This window comes from Parambassis ranga, chromosome 1 (assembly GCF_900634625.1).
Source record: "Parambassis ranga chromosome 1, fParRan2.1, whole genome shotgun sequence".
Classification (NCBI taxonomy): Eukaryota; Metazoa; Chordata; class Actinopteri; family Ambassidae; genus Parambassis; species Parambassis ranga.
The window spans coordinates 12730911-12756057 of NC_041022.1; the positions used below are offsets into that span (position 1 = coordinate 12730911).

Consider the following 25147-nt stretch of genomic DNA (forward strand, 5'->3'; position numbering starts at 1 on the left):
CTCCTTCTCTCACACACACTTGCACACCAGACAAGTGTTGTATGGAGAAACCTTGGAATTGTTGTCAAGTCTCTAATACGTGGGATCAGCTCCAGCTAGGCTACATCGTACTCCTGCCTCTGTTTACACTGGAGTGGATATTTTTTGCATTTTTTTGTTGAGGCTTCACATGTATTAGGCTTCTAATGTTTCAGAGTCAGGAACTCAGAAAAACAGCAAAACAAAGACTTGACTGCATTTTAGCCTCTTGAAATCATAGCCTTCACATTAATGTGAAACAGGATTGTGGTTTTCAGATGTCCTCTGTCAGTTCTTCATTATGCAGGTCAGCCATTTTGTTGAGTCACTGCTGCAGTAGAAGTTGCAGTACCTCAGGGATCCAGCAGAGGGCGTGTTTAATGCCCTGTAATACCTAGAGAAGAAATAACCATGACCCTTGTGCTTACATTAGCCTGTGTCATCGCTACTTGTCTGAAAAACATGTATTCAGACCTAAGGGTCTCTTAGGAGTGGCCGCTGATCGCTGAACTCTTCTTTTCCTCTCACACAGAGACTTGGTAGTCTGAATGAGGGAAGCCCTAAAAGGTTTACATGGGTAACGCAAATCTCTTACAAGCGGGATCATATCCAGCTTTTGTACTGGTGCATCTAAAGTAAATGAAATGAAGTATTAAACAAATTGGCATAACAGGGCTGCTGTTTACTTTTACAGTTTGTTCTACTGTTATTTAATAAATTACTTAAAAAAACAGCTAGTCCGCTTTTTCCCCACCGTCTCTAACTAACAAAGTTGTTGGAAAATTTGACAAAATCTATAAAAAGGCTAAATGGCAGGTTAGCGCTACACCTTTAATCCTCCCACCAGCAGGAGGATGACATTTTTAACTACAACGTGTTGTGAAACAGACTCATAGCTGACATAGATGATGTTCATTCTGCAAACCACATACATCCAGCACTGTTCAGACCCGCACACTTCTGTGTCATAAAGAAGATAAGGAGCTGCAGCCGGTGGAAGGTGGGTTAAGGTAAGGCTAGTTTATAGTGTGCCCGATGTGATTTCTGAGGTGGTTACAACATTAAACTGTCAGCCATTTTGTTGACTCACTGGTGTGCAAAGCACCTGCAGATCCTCAGGGTGCCTGTAGGGGGTGAGATGTGATGTTAAGAAATGTCCACCAAAAGAATATTCTCAACCTTCAGTAGCCACCTACAGTTATAGTGGTGTCGTGGCTCCTTCCCCTCACAGACATGCGTTCATACAAGATCCATGTGATGAGGAGTGAGAGTCACGCCGTCTGCGCTCTTCCACACAAAGGCAGCAGTGCTAGTCTAGGAGAGAGAAACCCTGTGGTTAGAGAAATAGCAAGTCTGCATTAACAGCAGAGTATGACTAGAGCAATATATCTAATACTGAATAAATTGCAGTAGTCATAAAAAAAGTGTTGTGATTTAATGGATTGTCATAAAACAAGCAAAAAAGATGTTTTTGGAGCTAAGAAGAAAACCCATAGGATGACTGAGCAGCAGGTCTGTGGTCCTTGGCTGTTTCCAGACACATAGCACATCACGCAGCTCAGCCATTTTGTGGTCTCACTGTGCAAAGAACTCGCAGTTCCCCAAGAGGCCAGCAGAGGGCAAGCTGTGGAGATGTAGATCACATGTGTCAAAGTGTTTGTCCACCTCCTCAAAGGAGTGTGTTCCTCCAACAACATCCATAGTCAGTGGGTGGCTTTTCTCTGTCTCTCACACACTGGCACATTAAACAAGGCAGCTGCTTAAAAATAGAGAAAAAATGTCCTAATTAAAAGTGCTTTTTGGTTTTGATGGTACGCTGACTTGTAATGTGGAGAACGGCTCTCGGGTCAATGTTACGTTTGGTGTTCTTAGTACTGAAAAGCATGGCCTAGGTAAGATTAACAGAGAACAACCACACCCATATCGCCTCATCTGGCTCAGTCAGTCACATGATGCAGGAAGTCCTTGACACTGGTGGCACCCATTCCAGACTTGAAACCACTACAAAGTCAAATCCACTGGTCAAGACAGAAACTGAGTCAGGTAGTTAGGTAGCCATTGCATTGCGTCATAGTTTACGGTTATCAAATGTGAAGGATTAACAGCCAGCACCTTCCCATGATGAACAGGGTTGTTACCCTCTGACTGAAAACCGGTTATGCTGGAATGAATTGCGTGATTTGCGAAGATATAAAATTCTCAAAAGTTCAGCAGCCATAAGAATAAAATCATCATCAGCACACCTCCTCCAGGTAGGTTTGTGATTTGAATTAATGCTAATCTCTATAATGACCAGAGACTCACAGTTAACGTCTAACACAACAAAAGTTTTTTACATAAACCTGCTTGTATATAAAGTATAAAAAACAAATGAATAATGATGATTTGTTTCTTGGCTTAATGCTGACAAAATGTGAGTAAAAAACAAACTTGCTAATGTTTTTTGTCACAGTGCCACCCTCTGGTTAGTAAGTGTAACTGCAATTTGTACCATTAGAGGAACAAAAATCATGTGACCAGCATGTTTCAAATGGTAATGATCTGTTTGAGCAGATCATGTTTTTAATGTTTATATTAGGCAAAGCAGGTGTGAGGCGTGTCCTTAGAGCAAACATGTATTTTTATTACATGATGTTTTTATGCAATTTTGTCATGACGTGTGTGTCACCTTTTATTGAATATTCCCGCATTTATAAGTTATTGTCATGTATACATTATATACTGTACATAGATGAACATGACAGTAATCAATTACTGATACAGCCATTAGGTTCAAAGCTCACAGAATATTTATAAATAATGAAAAACAATGTAAAACATGGGACATGTGCTTTTATTAAATAAAGAATAAATTACAATAATAAGACATTAATGTATAAATAACACTGAAAATTACACCTCAATGTGTCACAGCAACTTTGCAAGAAGTGGTGAGTAAATGAACAAACTGAACAGGCTGAGCGATGTGTGTGTGTGTGTGTGTGTGAGATGGGTCTTCAGTTTAGTCTCATGACATATTGATTTAATACACACACATCACAGGTTCAGGAGTAGTGAGGCAATGTGAATTTGTAGTGATGAGTGAACTCTAAGCAAGCAGGCAACATGGGCACGAGCATGCACACATACACACAGCAGAAACAGGATGATCTGTAACACCGCAGCACACCTCTGACTGCACTAAAACCACAGACGACGAGAGTCATTTTCATATAAAAAACATTCACACGTGCACGACTGAATAAAACAGGATTGATATTGATAGGTTAGTTCGTTTTGGCATGTTTGTGCTCTGCTGTTAACAGCGAATGGCAGAACAGTATAAATGTTAAATTCCTGAAGGAAACTTGGTAAACATGATTACAGCTCAATAAATAAATTGATTTTAAATGATTATATCTACATGCTTACGCTTATAATATCTTGCACACCTGATCTGAGGGGACCACTGGTTACCACTGACAGCAGCATTGTAAACGTCATCAGGAAATGAGATTTCACACACTGGAGAAGAAGTCACAAAAATCTCTGCAGTCAGAACATCTGAAGGATGTTTCTCATTTAGTTCTGTCACTGCTTTTTCATGGCAGAGTGCTGCCACCAAGTGGTGAAGTGAAGGAATTTCATTTTTAAACGGCAACACCACACTCCCAGAGTTCGTCTGTGTTTACATACACATCACATGGCACAAGATATCAAAAAATATTTTCAGGTATTGGCTCTTCTGACAGCTGCTGTGCAGAAAAGAAGTCTTTTGGGTCAAAAAAATATTGATTTCATAAATGGCCACTGAGAAGAGAGGAATGTGCATCCAACACATCTGCACAGAAACACTGTACATGAATTATGAAATTAGACTTTTATCATATAGGTTATATTAAATGCTAGCAATTTAAATACCTTTTTTAGTTGGAAAACATATCACAAGATCCAAAAAATCTGTGGCCTGAATGCTCCTCCCAAATGTCCCACACTTTTGTATCATGGTAGCTCACTGACCCTGTGGACTCTGTGATCACACACTCACTCTGATGCCCACATGGACTGCCTATGTTGCAGCTGTCTCCCACCTTTTGTATGCAGGGTCTGTGCAGCTAAACTATTTTAAAATGGAAAATCAAGCAAAGGGGATATTAGAGAAATTGAATGTGTTTCCTTCATGCAGTGGGTTATTAAAGGAGACAGTGCAGCTTTAAATGTTCGTTAAGCCGTCCTGACAGTAAAGCTGTGGGGATTCTTCCTTCAAATGAACAGTCGCTGCTGAGAATTTTAAAACAGCAGCAGCTCGCGCATCACGACTGCACAGGAATTTGTAACACTTCAAGCAGGTCTAAACCAAAGCCTCTCATACACACAAAAACGTGGCACTCTCTAAGTTTGTACTACCCGGATGGTGAGTAATGGCATGGTGCTGGCAGTGGATCAAATGTCGCCTTTAGAGGTTTCCTCACATAAATGAAGGCAGGTTTTGATATGCTCAAAGGAATTGGAGAAAAGGACGAGCAGAGATCAAATGATGCCAAATTTTACAGATGAAGGTTTTTTTTTTACCAAACATGCAGCAATGCTGTGGTGACAACAATGATGGTATTTTGTAGATTCATCTATCAGCCTCATTGCACTGCTTTGATTCTGACTACAGGTTGCTTTCTTGGGTGTCGTTAGAAGATATGGGGTGCAGACCTCCGTTCTCGTTGAGTCTCTTTGCGCGGTAGGTTTCATAGTGAATGTTGTGAGTGACTTCTTTCAAATCCTGCAGGTGAGACCTAAAAAGGAGGGATGCAAAACACAGAAGGGGGGATTACTAACTATGAGTATACCATTTTGAAGCAGGGAGACACCACAATTGTTGTGTTTATGGGATTCAGTACAGTCAGTATGTTTGCTGAGTGCCAAAATCTTTGCTGTCTGAACGATGTTCTGCTACATCCAACTAAACTTTAATGAAGGCCTGTTTGCAAAGGCACATCAACTGGTATCCAAACCAGACCTGCATGCAACAGTATATACAGCTCTGGATATAAGGATTTCTAATGCTTCCTTTCTGGGACTCCCGCTACCTTCAGCCATGAACTTATCAATCACAGAGCTGCTGCAGAACGTACAAACCACAAGAGTGATTTTACCTGATCAGGAAATCCCTCAGCTGAGCAAACTCACAATGGTTTGGGTTTTCAACTGTAAAAAAAAATAAATTATAAAAAGGACCATCAGCATCATCTCTGTGGCAAAGGAACATAAAGCCATTGAATAAAACAATCCGACTCACCTTCTACAATTCCCCACGCCGTCTTTCTCCCAAGAACTCGTTTACCATTCACTTGATATTCTTTGTCACTTCCCACCACAGCAAAGGGCATTGTCTCCTACAGATACATTATTATGGTCAGTGTAGGTTTATGAGTTGAAACAATATGCCCCAGAGCCCTGGCATTCTGTTCTGAGGTGTTGGTGCATGTATGGAGAAGGGAGTGGGGGGCTAATTCTCCTGCAGAGAAAGAAAATAAGTGGACTAATGTAGTGTAAAGGGGAGGAAAGAAGCACTCACTCTGATCTTATCATTGTCACTCTTGTCCTCCATGTCATCATCAAACTCTTTCTGTGGGTAAAACTCAACCCCACTCATCTCCAGCTCCTTCCTTACCTGCAGCACAAGGACAAAGACAAGTTCCATTAAGACACTCGAACACAGCAAACCAGAAAAGGTATGAGACCTAAATGTGTTGACATTCATGGTTCAGTTTGTAACCACCAGCATGAAATATAAAAGCTGTTAATAAAAATGTTACATATCTGCCTTTAAATATTTGACCCAAAGACTGTTCAAAAATGGCTCTCCAGCTGTGAGGCCAAAGCATCTCGATTGCCACCTGGTGGCTGACTGCAGTACAGGCCAACAGAGCTTTAAAGCTGCTGGCTCGATGCAGAAGTGAATGATTGTTTGGGCAGCTTCACTGCTTGTCCTCTACAAAGCTACTCTGGTTCCAAGATGGTGTCTTTTCCCATTATGGTGGCTGTGCCAGTAAGCTAAATACATACATACATTTTTGCTTCACCTTTGTGCAGTGCACGGAGGCACTGACCACGTGCTGTTAGCAGTGCATATTCATGTGTTTATGTATGCCTTGTCTTTGCCAATTTTTGGACTTTTGACATGGATCCATTTTTGAAAATGTTGATATAAAATGATTAAATATGTTCTGAAATAATAGGTGAAACTCACCCTCTGCTTGAACTCCTGCCTCTCCTCAATAGTCATCGTGTCGGCTTTAGCGATGACAGGAATGATGTTGACTGAGTGACTCAAGCGTTTCATGAACTCGGTGTCTAGCTGCCGAAGACTGTAACAGACACAGAGTAAGTTTTATACATTTAGAACATGCAACAGTTAAAAAAATAATCAGGACAACAAATACCAGATGGAGGAACAACCATTAGATTTCTACATTTTCTGTAGAAAGCAGCAGATATGAGAGATTTAACAGTGTGAACGCTTTTTCAAAAGAGTTTCTATTATTGTCATTGGACAGCTCTGTTTTCCATTAATGCGTAGTTTCATAGTTGTCACCAGGATCTAACTGTGAAGTGTTCAAACAGGAGAGAGGTGTGTGTGTGTTAATGTATAATGAAATGTTTCTGTGCACTTAAAGATAATTTGGGGTGATTACTTCACTAATGTCTAGATTTGCCGAAGCTGAACTCACGAGTGTCCGGTTGGGGAGATGAAGTAGATACAGCAGTGCACTCGGGTGTCAGGGATCCGCTTCTTTCTGGTGATGTTGACCTCCTCCTTTAGGAACTTCTCAAACTGCTCATTGATGTACTTGGAAATCGGCTCCCAACTGTGGATACAACAAGAAAATAAAGTAGTCCTTTGCACACATTTTTCATTATAAATAAAGCAGCATTTATGATATTTATATCTTCAGTGACCTCACCAGTTATCATTATTGATTTGGTCTCCAAAGCCTGGAGTGTCAACAACTGTCAGCTTCATCTTCACACCACCTTCTTCAATAACTGTAAAAAAAGGGAACATAAAATATGGATGACATCTAAATATTTTTTAATCTTTTGTGCACAGACTGGTGAAACTATCCCACACATTTGGACAGGCAACCAGTAGAAACAGTGTCTACAGATGACAGACACATCCTAATGTTTATCACACCTTCAAATCCACATAACTAAAACAAATATATTAGCATCAGCTGTTGCAGATTAGGTGCTGATGATTAGCAGTGCGGCTGTCCTCCTTGTCCTCATGCCAAGATTTAAAGAGCTCTACAAGACCTTCAGGATAAAAAAGCTGCACATGTCTGACTCTATTCATGGATTTAAAAAAATCTTCAAATAATTTGAAATAAATCCTTACAGTACAGGACTGAAATGTAATTTCTGCACCATACTAAAGCAGGCAGGTTTAAAGATGGAGATGCTTCCATGGCACTACCAATAGCTTTCTGTATTGTGGTTCTGCAGCTCCATGAGGTGGAGCATAAGTGGAGCTGAGGTGGGGGGATATCCTGATCTGAGACACACTTGTCTGTCAAAGCAGTCATGCTCTTGAAAATGCAAAATTTTAAAAGGTAATATATTGTATCATTTGTTTCAGTTTGTAAACATGTAATTCCAGCTATAAAGGGCGGCCATTACCACAGACCATTAACACACATTTAGAGTCAGCCCCAAGTGGCCATTAGAGGAGCTGCACCACTGTATCGGCTTCATGTTTCAGCTCCTGATGTTGCTGCTTGGTTTTAAGTTTTGATTCCCTGGGGCAGCAGAGAATCCTTTGATGATTTATGCAAACCACACATTTCTGTTAAAAGGGCCAGCAGCCAGTTCATCCCTGGAAGAGTATTATTCTATTTTTGATGTTTACTTGGCAATGTTTCAATTGCTTCTCCAACTGTGTCATAGTGTGTCAACAGTTTCGACAAGACATACATGCTTATATATTTTTCACTGTGTATTTAGTTTCAGCTTTTGCATGAACACCACCCTTCTGCTGATTCTCTCAGCACCGTCACTCGAATGTCAGGCCACTGTCAGCCACAGGCGATGTGTGCATGATAAACTCAAGCGACTAAACACAGAGTGTCTGACGCATCCCCGCAGTGCCGCTGTGTTGTCAAGGATGTGTTTAAATGCCAGTCCCAGATGGTATAATGAGTACAGTCCTGCATGCTACATACTGACGACCCCCCAACCAAGTTCATAAACCTGCAGTCAACAGTCAGTCTGGCACCAATACACACCATGGCTGTAAATACAGCCATTTTCTCTGTACTGTAGGAAGTTTTTCAGACCTTTACTGCTGCTGCTTAGTTCTCGGTTTATCTCAGTGGAAACATTTGATAATTACAGGGGTGCTTTAGAAGAAACACTTTCTGATGCCTCGCCCCATATTACTATTAGTGAGCCACAAATTGGGCAATGTTTACTCCTTTGCGTCAGTTGTCAGACTGGATCGATGTTTGTTACCATGGAAACGCAACTCTTGCCTCTAAGGTAGTCTAGTAGCAAACAACTGGGCTATCTTTGCAACTACCTAATTTGTATCAGGCAACATACAAACTAACAAAGAAGAAAATCTGTGCCCTATCTGCTCGTGTGTCTCACTTCGAAATGTCCAAATAATAATAATGATAAATAATACAGACACACTGCTGTGAGAGTACAGAGGTTAAGTGAGACAAAAGAGAGAAACTCAAAAGCTCATTCTGTCAAACAAAAGTGAGATGAAAAATAATAGCTCACAGGATCATAGAGTACGTGTGTGAGCAAATATTTATCAAGCCTGAAGATTAACAGCCATTTTGAAAAGCCCCACAGTTAGTCATCAGTCCTAGGACTGATCGATGCGTGCCAAATAAGAGTTGTCAGCGATCCAGAGGTAATCTGTTGGTCTGCGAACAATCTGTATCAGCCGATGACTGCATACAGTTTGTTATGAAGTAGTCTGACATGTCTGTCATAAAAAAGATGAGAAGAAAAATGAGGTCAAGCTTTTCGCTACAGCAACGCCATTCAGATTATTTCAAACTACGCCTCACCACCAAGGCAGAAACGTATTAATACTACAACATCTATAAATATGGCACAACTTCGTTCTATATGAGACATTACACAGTAGCTTTTAATTTAATGAAACAAACCTGAAGCTTTAATGCACACAGGACATCGTATGCACACATATGGAAATATGAATTCCTCCTGTCAACAGTGGGCGTTAAGTGGAGCTTATGAATTTGCTTACAAAGCATCAGCTTTAAACTCTATGTATGTGTAAAAATACATTTAGTTTAACAAGGTTTAGATCTATATTATGAACATGTGCAAAGTTTCAAATTACTTTGTTAGCAACCAAATGAGAGCTGTGTGCATAAAAGGGCAACATAGTTATAGATGGGGGGGCCATCATGACCAAATGATGACAGTTGTGCATGAACAAGGAACCAAGTGCATGTGTGACACAAGCTGGTCTTATGTGTGCATGTGGAACCCGGTTACTCTTGTACATTCATGCTAATGACTGAATCACTCCATGTATTAAAGCAGCCTTGTAACAGTGAATATCTGCATACTCTTTTCATTCCATGCTAATCCAGACCAAGAAATCATCCAAATGAAATTTCATACTTTTACATACTGCTTAGAAACCATGTGTTACTATGACAACAACATTGTTCAGATCAAGCTAAACCACTCCAGACCAGGGGGTCTTTTCTGTCTTTCTCTATATCCAGCAGCTCAAGTGGTACAAACCAGCTAACAAATCTTTGTGAAACTATCCCCTGCATTCAATGATTGGTTATTTAAAAAAAAAACATCTGTGATGATATCAGTGCCTTTCCACTCAAAGCTCAGTGGCTAAACAAAAAACAAAAAACGGTTGGAGCACTTAAAAAAAAAACTCACAAACACAGACTTACAGTTCATGAAAAATAGTGGAGCTTAATTTATTTTAATATCATATTACCAGTTACTACTCATCCCTTTCATCTGAGCTGCTGGTACTCCCCTTCTCCTGCAGAAATCCCCCTTTGCCTCCTGTCATTCAGCACCAGAAGACCTCTACACCCACCAGCCCACCTGTTGTCAGCCCTGTATTATTCAGTTCCCAGCATTTACACATGCTCCTTCATCTCAGTCCGAGGTGTTAGCAATCTATGTGGAAAGTCCGTAACACCACAGATGGTGGTTGTATGACACATTAATGGCTCCTCTCCCAAAAAGGCCAATCGTCTGCTTAACCAAGAAAACACGTCAAGCCGCAGCTACATATAACTAAAATCAATGTTTAAATCATTAGAAGTTTGACATCAGCAAATAAACAGCCAAAGTAAACAGATAATAAAAGTGCCTGTTGGACTGGCAGAAGCTGGCTCTGCTGAAAATAAATGGTGAGTTCTCCTGGCAGCGAGCGAGTAATGCACTGTAAGTAGAACAGGCTCAGGTTCAGACCGTTAATTTCCCCTGTCTAATCAAATACTAATACAGGATCTCCCTGCTGCACTCACCATGAGACACTGACTTGATCTCCACAGTTTTGGGGATCTTCTCGTCACGGCCCCATCCAGCACTCCGCCTGCTCACCTGCGACTTGAATAAGGTGTTCACCAGAGTGGACTTTCCGAGACCACTGTGACCTGAGAGAAGAAGAAAGATGCAGGAGAAGAGATAGGGTCAACAAACAAGACACAGAAAGTGTAAGCAAGTAAAGTCCTCTGTGACTCACCGACAACCATGATATTGAAGTCAAAGCCTGCCTTCATCGTCTTCTTCCTCATCTGCTCAATGATAGTGTCAATGCCAATGTATCCGAGCAGAGTGGATCCCCCGGTGGAGCTGTGGGAGCCGCTGTGACCATGAGGACCAGTGTTTGCAGCAGCGTGGCTTCCAGCATGTCCCAGACCATGTCCAACGCCGTGTCCCACACCGTGTCCCACGCCATGACTACCAACATGGCTTTGACTGTGACTTCCAATGGGAACTGGAATAGCGCTCGGAGGGGGAGCAGCAACGCTGCTTCCAACAATACCCGGGCCCTGAGGTGGGAAAGGACTGGAAGGGGAATGAGCTCCCACATTTGGGGGCTTGGCAGGGACGGCTGGTTTGGGTCTAACCTCTGGAGGAACTATGTCTGACATGTCTGCAGAGGAGGAGACAGATGGAAGGAAATTATATTAAAAACAGACCACAAAGTGGGCCAGTAGAGCAGCTGAAGTGCAGGCATTCAAATACACACACTTTGACATGTACAAGGCAACAAATAAAGAGAATAAATAAAGAGAAGAATGCCTCTGATGGATAAATAAGTATTGTATGTATAAGTCCTACTGGTACATCCCTAAATGTAACTTTTCAATTTTATATGTGCCTGACCTGCAGTAAGTGTGTCACTAATTGATTATAAAATCAAAAAGTAACTAATTGGCAACAAAAAATGGCAAAAACAGAGTTCCAGCCTCTTGGATGCAGCTTTTCTTTCTCAGTTACAGTGATAAGTTCAATATGAATAAGTCGAATAAAGCAAGACATCATGCTGGAATTATGGACCTTGTAGCAGACTAATTATCCATTCTGTATGAGCAGAAGACACAGAGGTTAATCCTCAAACTAGATAAGAAAGATATTTTGTGTGCACTGTGCCTGTATTTGCTGACAGATGGTAGCAGTAACAGGCATGAGGCTGAGCCAAAATGTTGATAACCTCGGCCCTTCGGGGTGTGCACGAGGAGCAGCCTGTGCAGAAAGTCAGGGCAGCCATAGTCGTAGATACAGATCACACAGGTCAAGAAGGCAGTGGCTGTCACTTTGATTCACTGTGGTCATACAGCTCTACGCCCACCCACGCATACAGCAGCACATACAGCTCAAACTGATTCATTATTTGATCACCTCAGCTAATAGTAAACACTCACACTAATGATGCTCTGCAGACACAAAGACTGCAGCCGCGTCTGTGAAAACCCATTCAACCATCACGTTAAGCCTGTGTGTGTTTTATACAACACACAACGATAGCTCCATCTCAGCCTGCCGGTCCCATTGTCTCTCGCTCCCTCTCTCTCCAGTCATGCTGGATAACAACGACTAACCGCGACTCTGTTAGCTAGCTGCTAGCTGTAGCCCGCTAGCAGTTCGTCTCTGCAGCGTCACACACACAAATTCCCGTTCAATCTACCTGCTGCTGCGCACCAAGAAGCAAGAAGACGAGCTTTTCTCTCTGCTGGACTGTCGCTCAGGGTCCGAGAACAAACACCGTATAGCCAACACACAGATAACGAGCAGAGGAGAAGGTCATGTGATGAGCCTGGGTACCTCTCCTCTCCTTCTCTCTGGCCGAAAGCCCCCCTTTGTCGTTACCAAGGCGACAAGAGGAGAGGGAGTGGGGAGATGCAGCGCACATGCGCAGTATAGTTTTGCCTCAAAGGGACATTTTTTGGTACAGTGTCTTCTGTCAGTGATACAGGCTATTTATAGGCATCAGATTGTACTGTATTATAATTAGATAATTTGGATCTAATGTCAAGAGACGTTTGCTCCAGAAAAAAATGTTAGTGCTTCAGTTCATTATTTCCAAAAAAGGGGATACACACATGGTGTGTTGTATTGAAAACCAAAAACTTAATTACATAGAAAGCCTCAAGAATTGTCATACATATTGTCACATATAATATCATAATAACAATATCACTCTTATCTATGCTTTAGGTTGTAAGCAGAAATGTTTACAATAGTAGGCCAATATCTTTATATATTATATATATAACTTATACATGATATCTTTCCAGATCTTTTCTCTGTAAAGTAACAATTAACTACAACAACTGATACAGTAATAGTAAAATATCTTTGTTTGAAGTGTACCTTAATTGTGAAGTAGCAAAACGCAGGCCAGCAGGCCTTGTACAGATTGTAATGATCTCTATTAGACTTTATTGTTCCATTATCTATAAGCATACTTTTTGTATGTAGCTTGTAGAGGTGGAGCTTGTTTGAGTGCAAAGACATCCGCTTCAGCAAGCTTCAGCAAGCTTCAACAAGCTTCACCAAGGTAGAGAAGATTGAAGCAAGGCGTCTGGACTTGTAGAGTTTTCTAGAAGACGTTTCGCTGCTCATCCAAGCAGCTTCATCAGTTCTGTCAGTTCATCAGAACTGATGAAGCTGCTTGGATGAGCAGCGAAACGTCTTCTAGAAAACTCTACAAGTCCAGACGCCTTGCTTCAATCTTCTCTACGTATGATGACCTGGATGACTGAGAATCTTCATCAACAAGCTTCAACAAGCTTCAACTACTACCTTTGAAGCATATGAAGTAGAGGTGAAGATCACACTATCTACTCCAAACTCAATGATTGATCAATATAACAGAAGTTTCTGGAGATCAAGAGGTACACACAGAGCTTTCTTTAACAGAATCACATCTGAACAAACTCTCGGTGCAAACCAAGACTGTGTGAAACAAAAGAAAACTCAAATCTGACAAGCAGACAGTTTTTTTTTGCTTATTGAGCCTCTAAAAGCTGTTTAAATGAAACATCTGACAAACAACTTTTTAGTTGTCTAGTCTAATGTAACACTGTGTCTTCTTAAGCCTCCATCCTGCATGCCTTGAACCCACACCGCTCTGTTATTAGAATGCCTTTCTTTAGCTGTACTCACACTTTATCTCTGAGTTGCTCTCTGCTTGGCCTTCCTCTGATTTCCTTCCTGCATGTTTTCATCCTGTTTGTGCATCTCTGTGGAAAGCTACTTTGGCATGTCTTCCTGGACTATTTACTTTGACTTTAACCACCGCTTCAGCATGTCTGTTACTCTGCTGATAAGGAGCAGTGCCTTCTACCCCTCTGCTATCCTCTTTAACCACCCCCTCATTTGAGTCCCCACCCCCCAACCCCCCCTCAGATAGAAAATTATTTAACACTGAACCCAAATAAAAACAAGATGAAAGACTCTCTTATCTATTATTTGATGAATTTGTTCAATTTAAGTCTTCCAAGTGGTTTGGATGTACTCACCCACATACACTGAGCCTGGGTAGTACATGGTGACGTAATAAGGGTCCTCTGAATCCTCTGTGATAAACGCTCTGTCTGCAGAGTAATTGAGCAGTTCTGGTGGAGGAGCAGCTGTCTCCCCTGGTCTCTGGTGTACTCTGTGCTGTGATGGCAGGTCAAAGACCCCCTCGGAGCTGATGCCAAAACTGTTTGTGTTGCAGTGTGACACAGAGAGGGGCCAGCTTGCAACATATTTCTCTGAGGGGTGTTCCAGAAGGTTTGTTGGCACACCGCAGTGGTGGTCAGATGGTGTTTGATTCTGTGCTGCATCACTGACACTCACCTCTGCGTGGCTTTTGTTGTGTACCTGCTCTAAGTGATGTTTGTGAGAGGTGGTGCAGTCAACAGAGGCAGGATGGGAGGCCTCATGGGCCTGAGGCGGCACCAGACACGTCTTCAGTCGATTTGATCCGCGCATGCACTGTAAAGCTTCTCTTCTCTGATCAATGTCCTCTGACTGGCAGCTGGGGTCCTTCGATACACTATCAGACTGGTTTACTGCAGTGTTTCCATCCTTCATAGGAGTTTCACGCTGACACTTGAATGAGAATCTGTATTTCTTGATGTTTTGAATTGCATGTGTCTGTACTTTGTGTTCCTGTGGTCTCCTGCACGAGTCTGGTAGAAAAGTTGTCTCCACTCTAGTGTCTGCTTCAAATCTTCTTCTCCTCGCATCCATATTGGGTGAAATGGCTGACTGACTCAGATGAGTCTTGGTCTGAGTGTGGTTGCTCCTCTGAAGAGAAGCTGCCCCATCAAACACCAGCTGAGACTTTCTGTGAACAACGTTAAAAGACTTAATCCCATCACACTGTGAGGCCGATGTGTGTTTACCTGTGGCTCCACTTTGTTGTTGCTGTTTGATGTTTGACTTTGGTATAGGGTTTGCAGTAATGTTTTCTGTTTTATATATCCCGTGTCTTCTTTGCATTAAGCAGGGAGATGTGGCTGGTAGTCTGTGGGATTCAAAGGGAGTCTGATGTCGAACTCTTCTCAGTTCAGGATGAGTAAAGTCCAGTAAAACCTCTTGGTCAAGCACGTCATGCTTAACTACATTTGAAGGATTTGAGATGGGAATGGAATGAGCCCGTCTTTCTCTAGCAACAGGAGAAGGTTGTTTTCCACCGTGGTCGTCTGAACTCGTCCCCTGGCACTGGGATGTTGGAGAGGGGCTCAGCCGGGGTGTTGGGACAATGAGGGTTGGAGAGACTCTGAGCTTCGCCTCCGGCTGGTTCAGTGAAGAGGGATCACTCCACTGCGAGGCGGGGAGATGAAGAGAATCACTTGGCCTCGGTTTTAGTGTGGGAGAGGAATTTGGCTCTGAAGAGAGAGAAATGGAGATGCTGGGCTTTGCAGAGAGAGACTGAGAGCTGAATGTTTTGGGTTTTGTCCTTGGAAGTGTTGAAGCTCTTTCTCCGTGGTTTCTCTGCTGACAGGCCTTAGTCCATGACGGCTGACTGGATGTCTTGAAGGAACAAACGGAAGCGAATGATCTGAGAAGTTAAAAAAAAGAGCTGTAAAATGGATTCAGTACAATCGTCATACATTATGTAGCACTCTGCTTCAGTTCACCTGTCGGTTGTTGACAGTTTGGTGTTGTGTTTTTCAGAGATGAGTCCCCTTTCATCGAATGATGGGATTTGGATGACTTTCTTCTTGATGACAGGAGAAGAGAGGGAGAGGGGAGGTGACAAACAGACTTTTGGATGCTCCTTTGTTTGTCTGCAGGAGGCTGATACTTGTGGGATCAAAGGTGCCAGGCGGTCAAACACACTCATTCTGTGTTACACAAGTAGATGAAAAAAAGACTCTAATTAAACTGAAGAAAGCAGAGGAATGAATGCATGACAAACATTTTCAGAGGAGATCTCCATTAATAATCCTCCTAGAGATACATAAATATTTGCAAATGTAAATGACACATGTGCCTGTAATACTAGAGCACAGGGGACAATCGATCTGTGCGATGAGTTCTGCCTTTAGATTTGATTTATGAAAGGGCTGGATGTTTAACATAAACAGTGATCTCATGCAAAACCGAGAATGTTTTCAACGCCTAAAAGTGGCAGCAAATAAATGCAGCCTTAACAGCAAACAAATGACAGCACATAAAGACATTAATAACCCTACAGGATCTATTGGTAGGCAATTTTAGGGTAATTGGATGTCCAGGGGTTTATCACCATGGTATCACTGGGTCAATATAGTTCTTCTGACAGCAGTGCTGACTTAAAATTCTCAATAATCACTGAGCTATTCATCGATTTGACCTTAAGTAACTGACTTCACCATCTCTGCTTTGATTTTACTGCTGTGTCAGTTCACCTGTACCTAGCTCCAGTTAAAAAAATCTATTACATGCTTTTATATACATCCATCACTTATGACTGTAACAGTGTGACACATCAGAGGTATACAGTATAGTAATACAAAGTAGAAAATAAAGAAGAAATACTCTGTAAAAGGAACAGCTTGTGAGTGGGTATCCCATCACTTCCAAACAGAAACCTGGCTGCTGTGCACCACATGACAAATCAAACAGAGCTTTTTAAGGCCAGAGCTGATATAAATGAGACTAACCTGATGTGTTGATGCTTTGTCTCTGTTGCCGACACACCGAGTGAGTAAATAAGACAAAAAGTGTGAGACGGGAGCACAGCAGTAGGAAGTAGTGGGCACACAAGTGCCATTCTCTCCATTCCTGGACACTGAGGCTTCACTGTTTGACTCCCACTCTGGTCTCACATCTGGTTTGGTTCACGTGGAGATTGTTAAAGTCTGAACCCTGCAGTCTGCGTGTTTACAGAGCACATTAGTGATGATAGCATTTACTTAAGTACCTGTGGATGTACTTAATGGCAAGCAGTTGGCCTGTTAGTGATATATTATGCATGCAAGATTTAACCACTAAAAGGTTTGCAAAGGGTCACTGTGATATATTTAAATGAAGATACATGTGAGCAGAATGTTACAACAAACCTAAAATAAAGTTGCTCTCTCAGCTTCTGTTCTTCTTGTGTTTTTTTGGGGGGATGTTATAATCTTAATTATTCCACTTCTTTATTGCTCTCATCTACTTTTTTTCTAATTGTCCCCCAATCTTGGGATTATTTGGGATTTTTTTAATCATAAACTATGAGGTATTTAATACATTTTTAATTTGAAAATCATCTGTGGAGGAGACATAAACTGGAAGAAAAATAGAAATATATCGCACTTGAGTGAACTTACCATCCACCATCATGCATAAATCTGTATATTATTAACATGCACAGAACAAAGAGGTGAAGATTGAAGAGTTTTATTTTTGTATGAATAAAGGAAGCATATGATCCTCAGAAGAGGGCTGTTACACACCCACAGTGTCCTCACCATGCTGTCAAGTAAAAAACAATGAAAAAACAAAAACACTTCATCACCAAATACTCTTTTTTTCCTGTGGTCTTGGTCCATCTAATAATCTTGGCACCTTGTGTAAATAAGTTACGTATTTTTCTTATTATTTTAAATTAACATCTATACCTACACCATTTTGGCACAGCGGCACTATAACAATCCTCATGCGTCTCTCAGCAGCTGCCGTGCCGACATCCGAGGGAGGATTAAAAAACCCTCCCTGCTGCCAGCAAAGTCGTTCACTAATTAAATGCACAATATGAGTAAACTTCATGACGTATGTAAAGTGATTGTCAAATTACAAAACGTATGTAAAAGTTGGCACAAGTATAAGATGGCATGACATTTACAAACACTAAAGGGCATCATCTCTGTCTGCGCGCAGTCTTCTCCTCCTCCTGCGTTTGGAGAAATTCTTAAAAACCTTTCTGCTGCACTTTTCCCTGATCCCTGCAGCGGAAACCTACAGAGATCAAAGAAAAGTTGGAGCGATGCGGGGTTTTAATGATCTGATAATCTCCACTCCACAGTTCTCTTCCTTTTTTTTTCTTTCCCTTTCGGTCGTTATAAGGTGTTGGCTCCCATCCCAGCGGTGTCCCGGCTGTCCAGATGGCCCGCCTCGCTTCGCCTCCCCATCTCGATCATATCAGGGCATTGCTATCGTCATCTCTGCAGTTCACACTGGCCACCAGCGGGTGATGCCGGACTGTTTTGTTGCTCCACTTGTGGGCATCCTGCAGCCCGGGCTCGAGGAAGTACAGACACGCTCCGAAGCCTGCCAACACCAAGACGGATACCAGCAGGTAGAGGGGGACGAACCAGTCCAGGAACAACCACGACATGACGGCTGTGAGAGCAGAGGGGTGGAAAGGGTGGAGAAGGAGGAGGTGGAAGGAGGAGAAAAGACATCGGAGGTAGAGATGTGGTGAAAGGTGGAGGAGCACAATTGTTACTTAAGCCTTACAAATACGCAGTTGCAGCATCCCACCAGAAAACCCTCCATACACTCCCTCCTCCACACTATCATCAGCATCAGCAGCAGCGGGAACAGGCTGCCTCACTTCTTCTGTCATGATTGTTGACTGGCACATGGGCGCTTTCTAAAAATAGCTCACGGGAGTAAATAAGGCGCTTACCTGTGGACGCTGCGCGGTCAGGCTGTCTGTTAGTGGCGGTTTGTGATGATCAACCAGCTGCGAGTCAAGACAATCATCAGATTATTTCCAGCGCTGCAGCTCCCGCTGTTGCATGCGCGAAACTCACAGGTGCTCTCCGAGAGAGGCACAAGACACAGAAGCTGCATGCGGCTTCATCCTCCAGCTCCTGGCTCTGTGACGTTCAAAAAGGAGGGGCGGGGGTTGCTATGACAACACCCCTGCTGATGGCTGAGAGGATGGAGGGAGTGGGAGGGAAACTTATATAACTATAATCATCTTTTTTTTGGGTAGGGGGGTATGGAGGAGGAGGAGGATGAGGAGGAGGGGGGCAAGCCCTTCAGATGTCTCTGGATGCTCACTGCCTTGCTGCTTGCTGCGTAAAATCAATTCCACTCCATTTAACACAAGGCCAACACACAGTTTATGTGACATTGAGAGTGGGAGCGGGGAGCATTTTTTGTATGAGTGGCTCCTTTCATGTCTGCTCTAACTGGCAGCAGCTGCAGTTTCATTTCTCTTCTGGAGTCACTCCCCTGTTTTTTTTTCTTCCACACTTAAGACAAAAGCTGAGTGAATGCCCTACATGATGAAAAGTTGTCAGAGTATGTCATCATTTTTACTGGGTGCCATTTTTTAGCTCATTCTGCATGGGCAACAGATTTGTCAAGCTGAGCCGAGTAACACAGACCAGACTCACGTAGAGAGAGCTGTGAGTTACGACTGCATGAAACAACATGATCTCATATTAAAGCACCACAAGTTACCACCATGCAGTCAGATCAGCATTAAAACCATATTATTGTATTGTTACACCATACATCACGATAAACATACAGTACAATACAGCTATGGGATGCCACTCAATTAACTTATACAGCCACAAATTATGACACCTTTACCTTATATGCATATCCTACACGCAAACAATGCAGTGTGTTGAATTTATGATCAATCATTTAATGATGCAAAAACTAATAATCAATACATGCTGGAGTTCTTACCTGACACAGTGAGTACAGTGATTTATGACTGTGCATCAGTTTGCTGCATCATGACATCAGACAATAAAATACACTCCTTTGTGAGTGTGACACAAAAGTGATTTAAACAGAATTAGGTGCATGATGTGGGACACAAACTGCTCTGCTGTTATATCACTAAGATGGAGAAAGTCACTCAGTGTCTGACATTAGTAAATGCAACAGCTGATTTACAGGATGAAACAAAAAAAACATTTCAATGAGATCTTGTTTAAAATTAATGACAAACGTTTCATTTCATATTTATATCGTTAGAGACATGAAGTGTAAGACTTCCTCATTGCAATGTGATATTGTGGGTGTGTGTGTGTGTGTTGATTATAACTTGTGTGTCAGATGATGAGGCTGGCAGCTGCTGCGACTGCACTGCAGGAAGTCAGAAATGAGAGGAGAGATGACTTCGGGATTATTTAGATGGACGTGATGATCACCTGGAACTGACACCACAGTGTGCTGAGAAAGAGAAAGAGAGAGAGAGAGAGAGAGAGAGAGAGAGAGAGAGAGAGAGAGAGAGAGAGAGAGAGAGATTGTAATATTGTATACATCCAAACCTAAAGATGAGGTTTTCATTGTATGGATACTGTATATCCTCCTGAATGCCGCAGAGTGCTGCACTTAATGGGCACAAATGGGAGGAGAGCGCTTCAACTCCACAGAGCTCAGCCTACATCTAAAGTATAAGTGACACTTATTTGCTCCACCCCACAGTACCAAGTGGTGCCGACTGGTTCAAGTCAACAGCACAGCTGCCCTTCAGCTAAGATCTGTAAAAACCAAACAACCAAGAAATGAAATGTGAGTAAAACTCACATTTCTGTCAAGATAACCTTGGAGAACCGCAGAGGTGAGCTTCTTTTGAGATGATTCTGGAAGTGTTGAACTGTAGCCTTTGTCTGCTCTAAGAACACAGAGATTAAAACCTTTTTTTAGAACATGAACAAGAATTCAGGAACATTTACACACATCAGTGTGTTGGGGAATATCTCACAGAATGACTAGAACCGGGGCTTGAATCCCAGACTGCAGCGCCAGACATTGCTCTAAACTGGTTCGCATGATGTTTTTCTGTGACATGACAGAAAACAGAATGAGGGGTAAACTTCTGCTGGACAAAACAGGGGAGTGTGCAAAGGTTAAAAAAATGACTCACAAGGAAGTTTAAAAAACAAAAACACTTACAGAATTAACTCGCAGGTCTCTGGAGAACACAAATCCTGCAGAGGCACAAACACATTCAGCTGCCAGCAGATGAGAGAAAGCAAAGTGTGATGATTCCTCACTGACAGCAGAAGATAAAGACGTACCTCCTTCAACTGGAGTTAGACCTCGCTCTAAAAGGATGTGCACAGCCTGCTCAGACAGAGTCGGGTTCGCTGCCAACAGTCTGGAGGAGACAAAAACAACTGAACACAGACAACCACAGCAAATCAAACAGACTTATTATAGTTTGTTCTGTTGTCTCTCTGTGTGTAATTTATTGTGTGAAGTTGGATTATATTCATTGATGGACAGTCAAAAACAAAAGGATCAAAATAAATGAAGAAGAATTGAAGTCATTTCTATGAATCAAAAATCAAATGTAATTCAGATGAAACCTGGTGTCTACCTCACTGCTGGCAGTTCAATAAAAGGGCTTCAATCCAGCACAAAACACATAAAACAGAGCTGTTTATTTTGTTTTAAACTGGCCATAAAATGAAACTGTGCGATACCTCTGCACTGCCTTCTCATATGTGTAAACTCTTGTCTTCTCCTCTGTCTTTTTTTCAAACTGCAGTAACTCATCTATCCCCTGTCTCATCAGTTTGGACATTTTTTTCTGAAATAAAACAAGACAGGAGCAGATCAGGAAGACAGTTTGGGAATTGAACAATATAAGATTGATTTGTTTGTGAGGAACAATTAGATGATTTTGCACAAAGTCTCAAGTAAAACAAAACTTAAGTCACCCCGTACTTCAGTTTCGAGGTTTTATCACCCAAAAAAATCTTTAAAAGGCTGCGCACCTTCTCACAGCACGGTGAAGAAGTGGGCGGGACAATTCAAACATGAAGAGAGCCCTGAACGTGACCCTCATCCTGGAAGCTCATTGTCACCACACAGGAGACCACTGACAAGATCCATGACGTGATCTTGACAGATGGACGAGCAGAGAAGGTAACTTCACGCCCCGTAATGAGAAGTAGTTTTGGCACCACATGACAAATTTCTCCAGAAATTTCTCCAGAAATTTGTAACCATGGATAAGACTAGGTGGTCATTTCCACCCACAAACTGGGAGATCAGTGAGGTCTGCACTCAAGATGATGCTGGGATATAAGAGGAATGCTGCTGTAGGGTAGCTGGAAAGGGGTCCTACTAATAAAAGGGGGACAAATGCACTAAGCTCTGAGACAACTACAGGAGAAAATCAGCATGGAAAGCTGAGAAGTGATGGCTGTCATCCAGGAATGTGGATTAGAGCCCATCGAACACCTGCCTTATTTACCAGATTTGGCACCCTCTGACTGCTCTATCCTCCCTAAGAAGAAGAAGGAGCTCAGTGATTGTTATTTTGACTGTGACAATACTGTGGATCACTGCAGACCTCTTCCATGATAGATGGACATGTATAGGGAGGGACTGTGTGACTCCTTCATAGAACTCATTTTAATGAAGCACAGTGATGATTAAAAACAATGAAAATACCGGATCTGTTGGTACAAATCCATGAACATCCAGCAGCACGAGAGCGTCCACCATCTCAGGGTACAGAGCAGTGAACTGTGGGAAACACAGCGGACTAATGATGCCTCACAAGAAGACACACTGTCACCACTGTCTGTAGTGACAAAACAATGATGAGGTGTGGTTACCATGGCAGCAATGTGTCCACCTGTAAGAGGGCGAACACACAAACAACGCTCAGAGCAAAGTCATTACAATTATTGATCTACTTTCTAAAATGGGTTCTGGCTGCAAACAATGATTAGTTTTGCAATAATAAATCAGTCGGTGATACAAAATGAGGAAATTCTCACATTCTAGAAGCTGTAACAGGACAGTGTTCAGTTTTATAAAATAAACTACATGATTAATCAAAGAGCTGGAGATCCATTTTCTCTTGACCAGCAATTGATTGAACCTCCAACCGTTTCAACACTGTTTTGATTGATCACTGTGCACACAGCACTGTGGCCAATTTAATCAATAGAAGCAGATTTAAAAAAAAAAGCCAACTTCTCACAGCAACACTGTTATATTAAGAGTTTATAGCATGAGATGTGTCTGTTTAAGCGACTCACCCATGCTGTGACCGATGATGGAGAACTTTTTCCAGTGGAGACCTGTGTTTGAGAGTGAGGGAGGAAAAGAGATATAAATCAAAGTGCTGAATTTGAATTTGCCACATAAGACATCTAAGACTAACCGTCCACAACTCGGCACACATCTGTCACGTATGCAGGTATTGTGTAGGAGGCTCCGGGAGGACGATGTGATGACAGGCCGTGACCGGCCAGGTCCATCGCCACATACCTGCAGCCTGGGTGGAAGCAGAGACAGACAGAAACACCTGGAGTCAAAGGTCAACACAAACCAAGCATGGGTGATGTCAGCAATGAATCAGCTGGACAGTCAGTGACGGCATCTGAAGCGTCATGCACGCTCTCTCATCTTTCACCTTCCTGCTCTTCTAATCTGCCATTCTATTAGAGCTCTTGTATATCCTACCAGATAATCAGACAATCATGTCCCCTCTGCTCCGCTTTTACTGCAGTCAGTGGTTATCTTAGTGCGCTTGCTGCAGCCCTCCTCCACCCCACCAGACTTCATCAACAACCAGGCCAAGCCACTCAGTGCCCTCATCACATCTAGACTCCGGGAGGCTTCCTTTTTTTGCCTCTGCACAGCCTCACCTCTAATGCCAATGCACATTTGTACACATAACAACAGAACATTGACATTTGTTCAATAATGTTAAATCTCTTCTGAACTGTACTGTAGAGTTTTAACTGAACAGGCTCAGAAAGAAGAAATTTCATCCTTATAATCCTCCTTTTGGGATTTTATGTTGGAGAGTGCACTGAGGACTGTGGAACAGAATAACAAAAAAATGTAGTGTTGTTGCTGATTTTTAATGTTGTCTCACACTGACCGTTCCCTGAGCAGTTCAGACATGTGATGTAACTTTCACTGTGCAAAGGATTGTGGGTAAGAAAAGCAAGCACGTAGGTAAGTAAGTCATACAAAGTAGTATGACAGCTTGCATACTGCATAACAACATGGCATACTAAATGGTTTAGAAGTATTGACACTGAAGCCCGTTCTAGGCTTTAGGATGGGTGCTGTCATGTAATGTTTGTGTTACATCATTTGTAACAGTACGATGAACATTCTTGTCAGATTTTTAACCTTTTAGTATCATCGATGTGAGCATGTCACAGACAGTATTCTAGTCTGGGTCTGTGGTGGATTACCTTCAGGCAGGAGGGGGATGAGTGTGTTGAATGAGCCACAGTTATCAGCCCAGCCATGCAGGCAGAGCACTGGACGACCATCATTAGGACCCCAGACTTTACCTCTGATCTCTCCCCATGGCACTGCTACACACAGCTCTGAGCCTGCACACACAACAACACAAACGTGAGAGCAAATCAACAGGGCAGCTTTATAACTGTGTTTAATTACAGTGTCACACCAGGAAAGTTGGCTTCATGCCTTCAAAGCTGCTAAAACTGTGGATCTAAAGTCTGCAGCTCAAAGCTGAACAGACAGACTTTATAAGTAACAGACAACATGTTACAGCTTCTTGTTCTTACCTTCATTAGTCATTGTAGTGTTAATATGGCCAGGCCACCATGACCCTGCATCAAACAAACCTTTGTAACCTGCAGTCTGCTGGCGCTTTCAAAGGGGCGGAACTTTTCTTCACTGCACTTTGTTCCCTCCGTACGGACTTACAGGCAGCAACCTCTAGAACAGTTTTTTATCTACTGTCCCTCTTCCAAAACCTGCAGTAAATTTACACAAAATGATTCTACAGAGAGAAAGAAATTCAGCATTTAACATCCACTTTTCATCTCGAAAATGTACTCAATGGGAAGAACAGTTAAGAGTTTAGACAGGCTTATTGTCTTAAAGTCTGATGTTTCTCAGAAATAAAAGCCTTTCATTGACAGTGTGTTTAATCCTGAGCCCAGATTCATTCTCTGATGGTACACACCTTCCTCTTCCTCACTGCTCACTAACTTTTGAGATTAGACACGTGGACACACACTTCAGAGAAATTGTGGAGCTGCTGAAATATTAACAACAGGCTGCAGACTTGTGAGACAGCCGAGATGCCACTGTGAATTTCAATCATTCCTCAAAGGCAGCAGGTACGAGGTGATATGGAGCAACTGACAGTGTCTGAACTTCAGAAAAATTTATTTTGAGTTTTTATTTAAACTTAATCAAGTTTTTTTATGTGATGCACCAATATTTT

At 42.2% G+C, this 25147-nt stretch overlaps 2 protein-coding genes across 5 annotated transcripts; both read right to left on the reverse strand.

The window, feature by feature from the left end:
- Nucleotides 1–2835: 2835 nt before the first annotated feature.
- Nucleotides 2836–16694, reverse strand: septin3 (septin 3). Of its 3 annotated transcripts, XM_028405363.1 has the most exons (12): nucleotides 16668–16694; nucleotides 15660–15866; nucleotides 14049–15580; nucleotides 10763–11176; nucleotides 10545–10673; nucleotides 6957–7038; nucleotides 6723–6860; nucleotides 6242–6359; nucleotides 5567–5662; nucleotides 5288–5384; nucleotides 5145–5196; nucleotides 2836–4784 (listed from the first exon to the last, which is right to left on the reverse strand). In XM_028405363.1, the coding sequence occupies exons 2-12, from the start codon at nucleotides 15863–15865 to the stop codon at nucleotides 4655–4657; spliced, it is 2994 nt and encodes a 997-aa protein (XP_028261164.1). In that variant the 5' UTR covers nucleotide 15866; nucleotides 16668–16694; the 3' UTR covers nucleotides 2836–4654. The 3 variants fall into 3 exon arrangements, with proteins under 3 accessions (XP_028261164.1, XP_028261174.1, XP_028261183.1); XM_028405373.1 differs by lacking the exons at nucleotides 14049–15580; nucleotides 15660–15866; nucleotides 16668–16694 and adding an exon at nucleotides 13693–13828; XM_028405382.1 differs by lacking the exons at nucleotides 14049–15580; nucleotides 15660–15866; nucleotides 16668–16694 and adding an exon at nucleotides 12212–12576.
- A 2807-nt stretch (nucleotides 16695–19501) lies between these two features.
- LOC114435878 (serine hydrolase-like protein) lies at nucleotides 19502–25144 on the reverse strand. 2 transcript variants are annotated; one of them, XM_028405844.1, is made up of 12 exons: nucleotides 24480–25144; nucleotides 24138–24275; nucleotides 23090–23203; nucleotides 22965–23006; nucleotides 22536–22555; nucleotides 22369–22443; nucleotides 21393–21499; nucleotides 20985–21064; nucleotides 20860–20894; nucleotides 20669–20745; nucleotides 20491–20578; nucleotides 19502–20133 (listed from the first exon to the last, which is right to left on the reverse strand). In XM_028405844.1, the coding sequence occupies exons 1-12, from the start codon at nucleotides 24490–24492 to the stop codon at nucleotides 19999–20001; spliced, it is 924 nt and encodes a 307-aa protein (XP_028261645.1). In that variant the 5' UTR covers nucleotides 24493–25144; the 3' UTR covers nucleotides 19502–19998. The 2 variants fall into 2 exon arrangements, with proteins under 2 accessions (XP_028261645.1, XP_028261636.1); XM_028405835.1 differs by having other exon boundaries at nucleotides 24138–24281.
- Between the last annotated feature and the right edge of the window lie 3 nt (nucleotides 25145–25147).

What these genes read in the sequence shown, in the direction of transcription:
- septin3 (XM_028405363.1), bottom strand. Translation starts at nt 15,865, where the DNA reads ATGAGTGTGTTTGACCGCCTGGCACCTTTGATCCCACAAGTATCAGCC. An exon ending in CCCAGGCTCAGTGTATGTGG is followed by an intron (nt 11,177 to 14,048) that starts GTGAGTACATCC and finishes CCTCCTCTGCAG; the next exon opens with ACATGTCAGACATAGTTCCT. An exon ending in GGCGTGGGGAATTGTAGAAG is followed by an intron (nt 5,197 to 5,287) that starts GTGAGTCGGATT and finishes TTTTTTTTACAG; the next exon opens with TTGAAAACCCAAACCATTGT.
- LOC114435878 (XM_028405835.1), bottom strand. An exon ending in CATCCCCCTCCTGCCTGAAG is followed by an intron (nt 23,204 to 24,137) that starts GTAATCCACCAC and finishes GCTTCCACCCAG; the next exon opens with GCTGCAGGTATGTGGCGATG. An exon ending in CATCATCGGTCACAGCATGG is followed by an intron (nt 22,556 to 22,964) that starts GTGAGTCGCTTA and finishes GCCCTCTTACAG; the next exon opens with GTGGACACATTGCTGCCATG.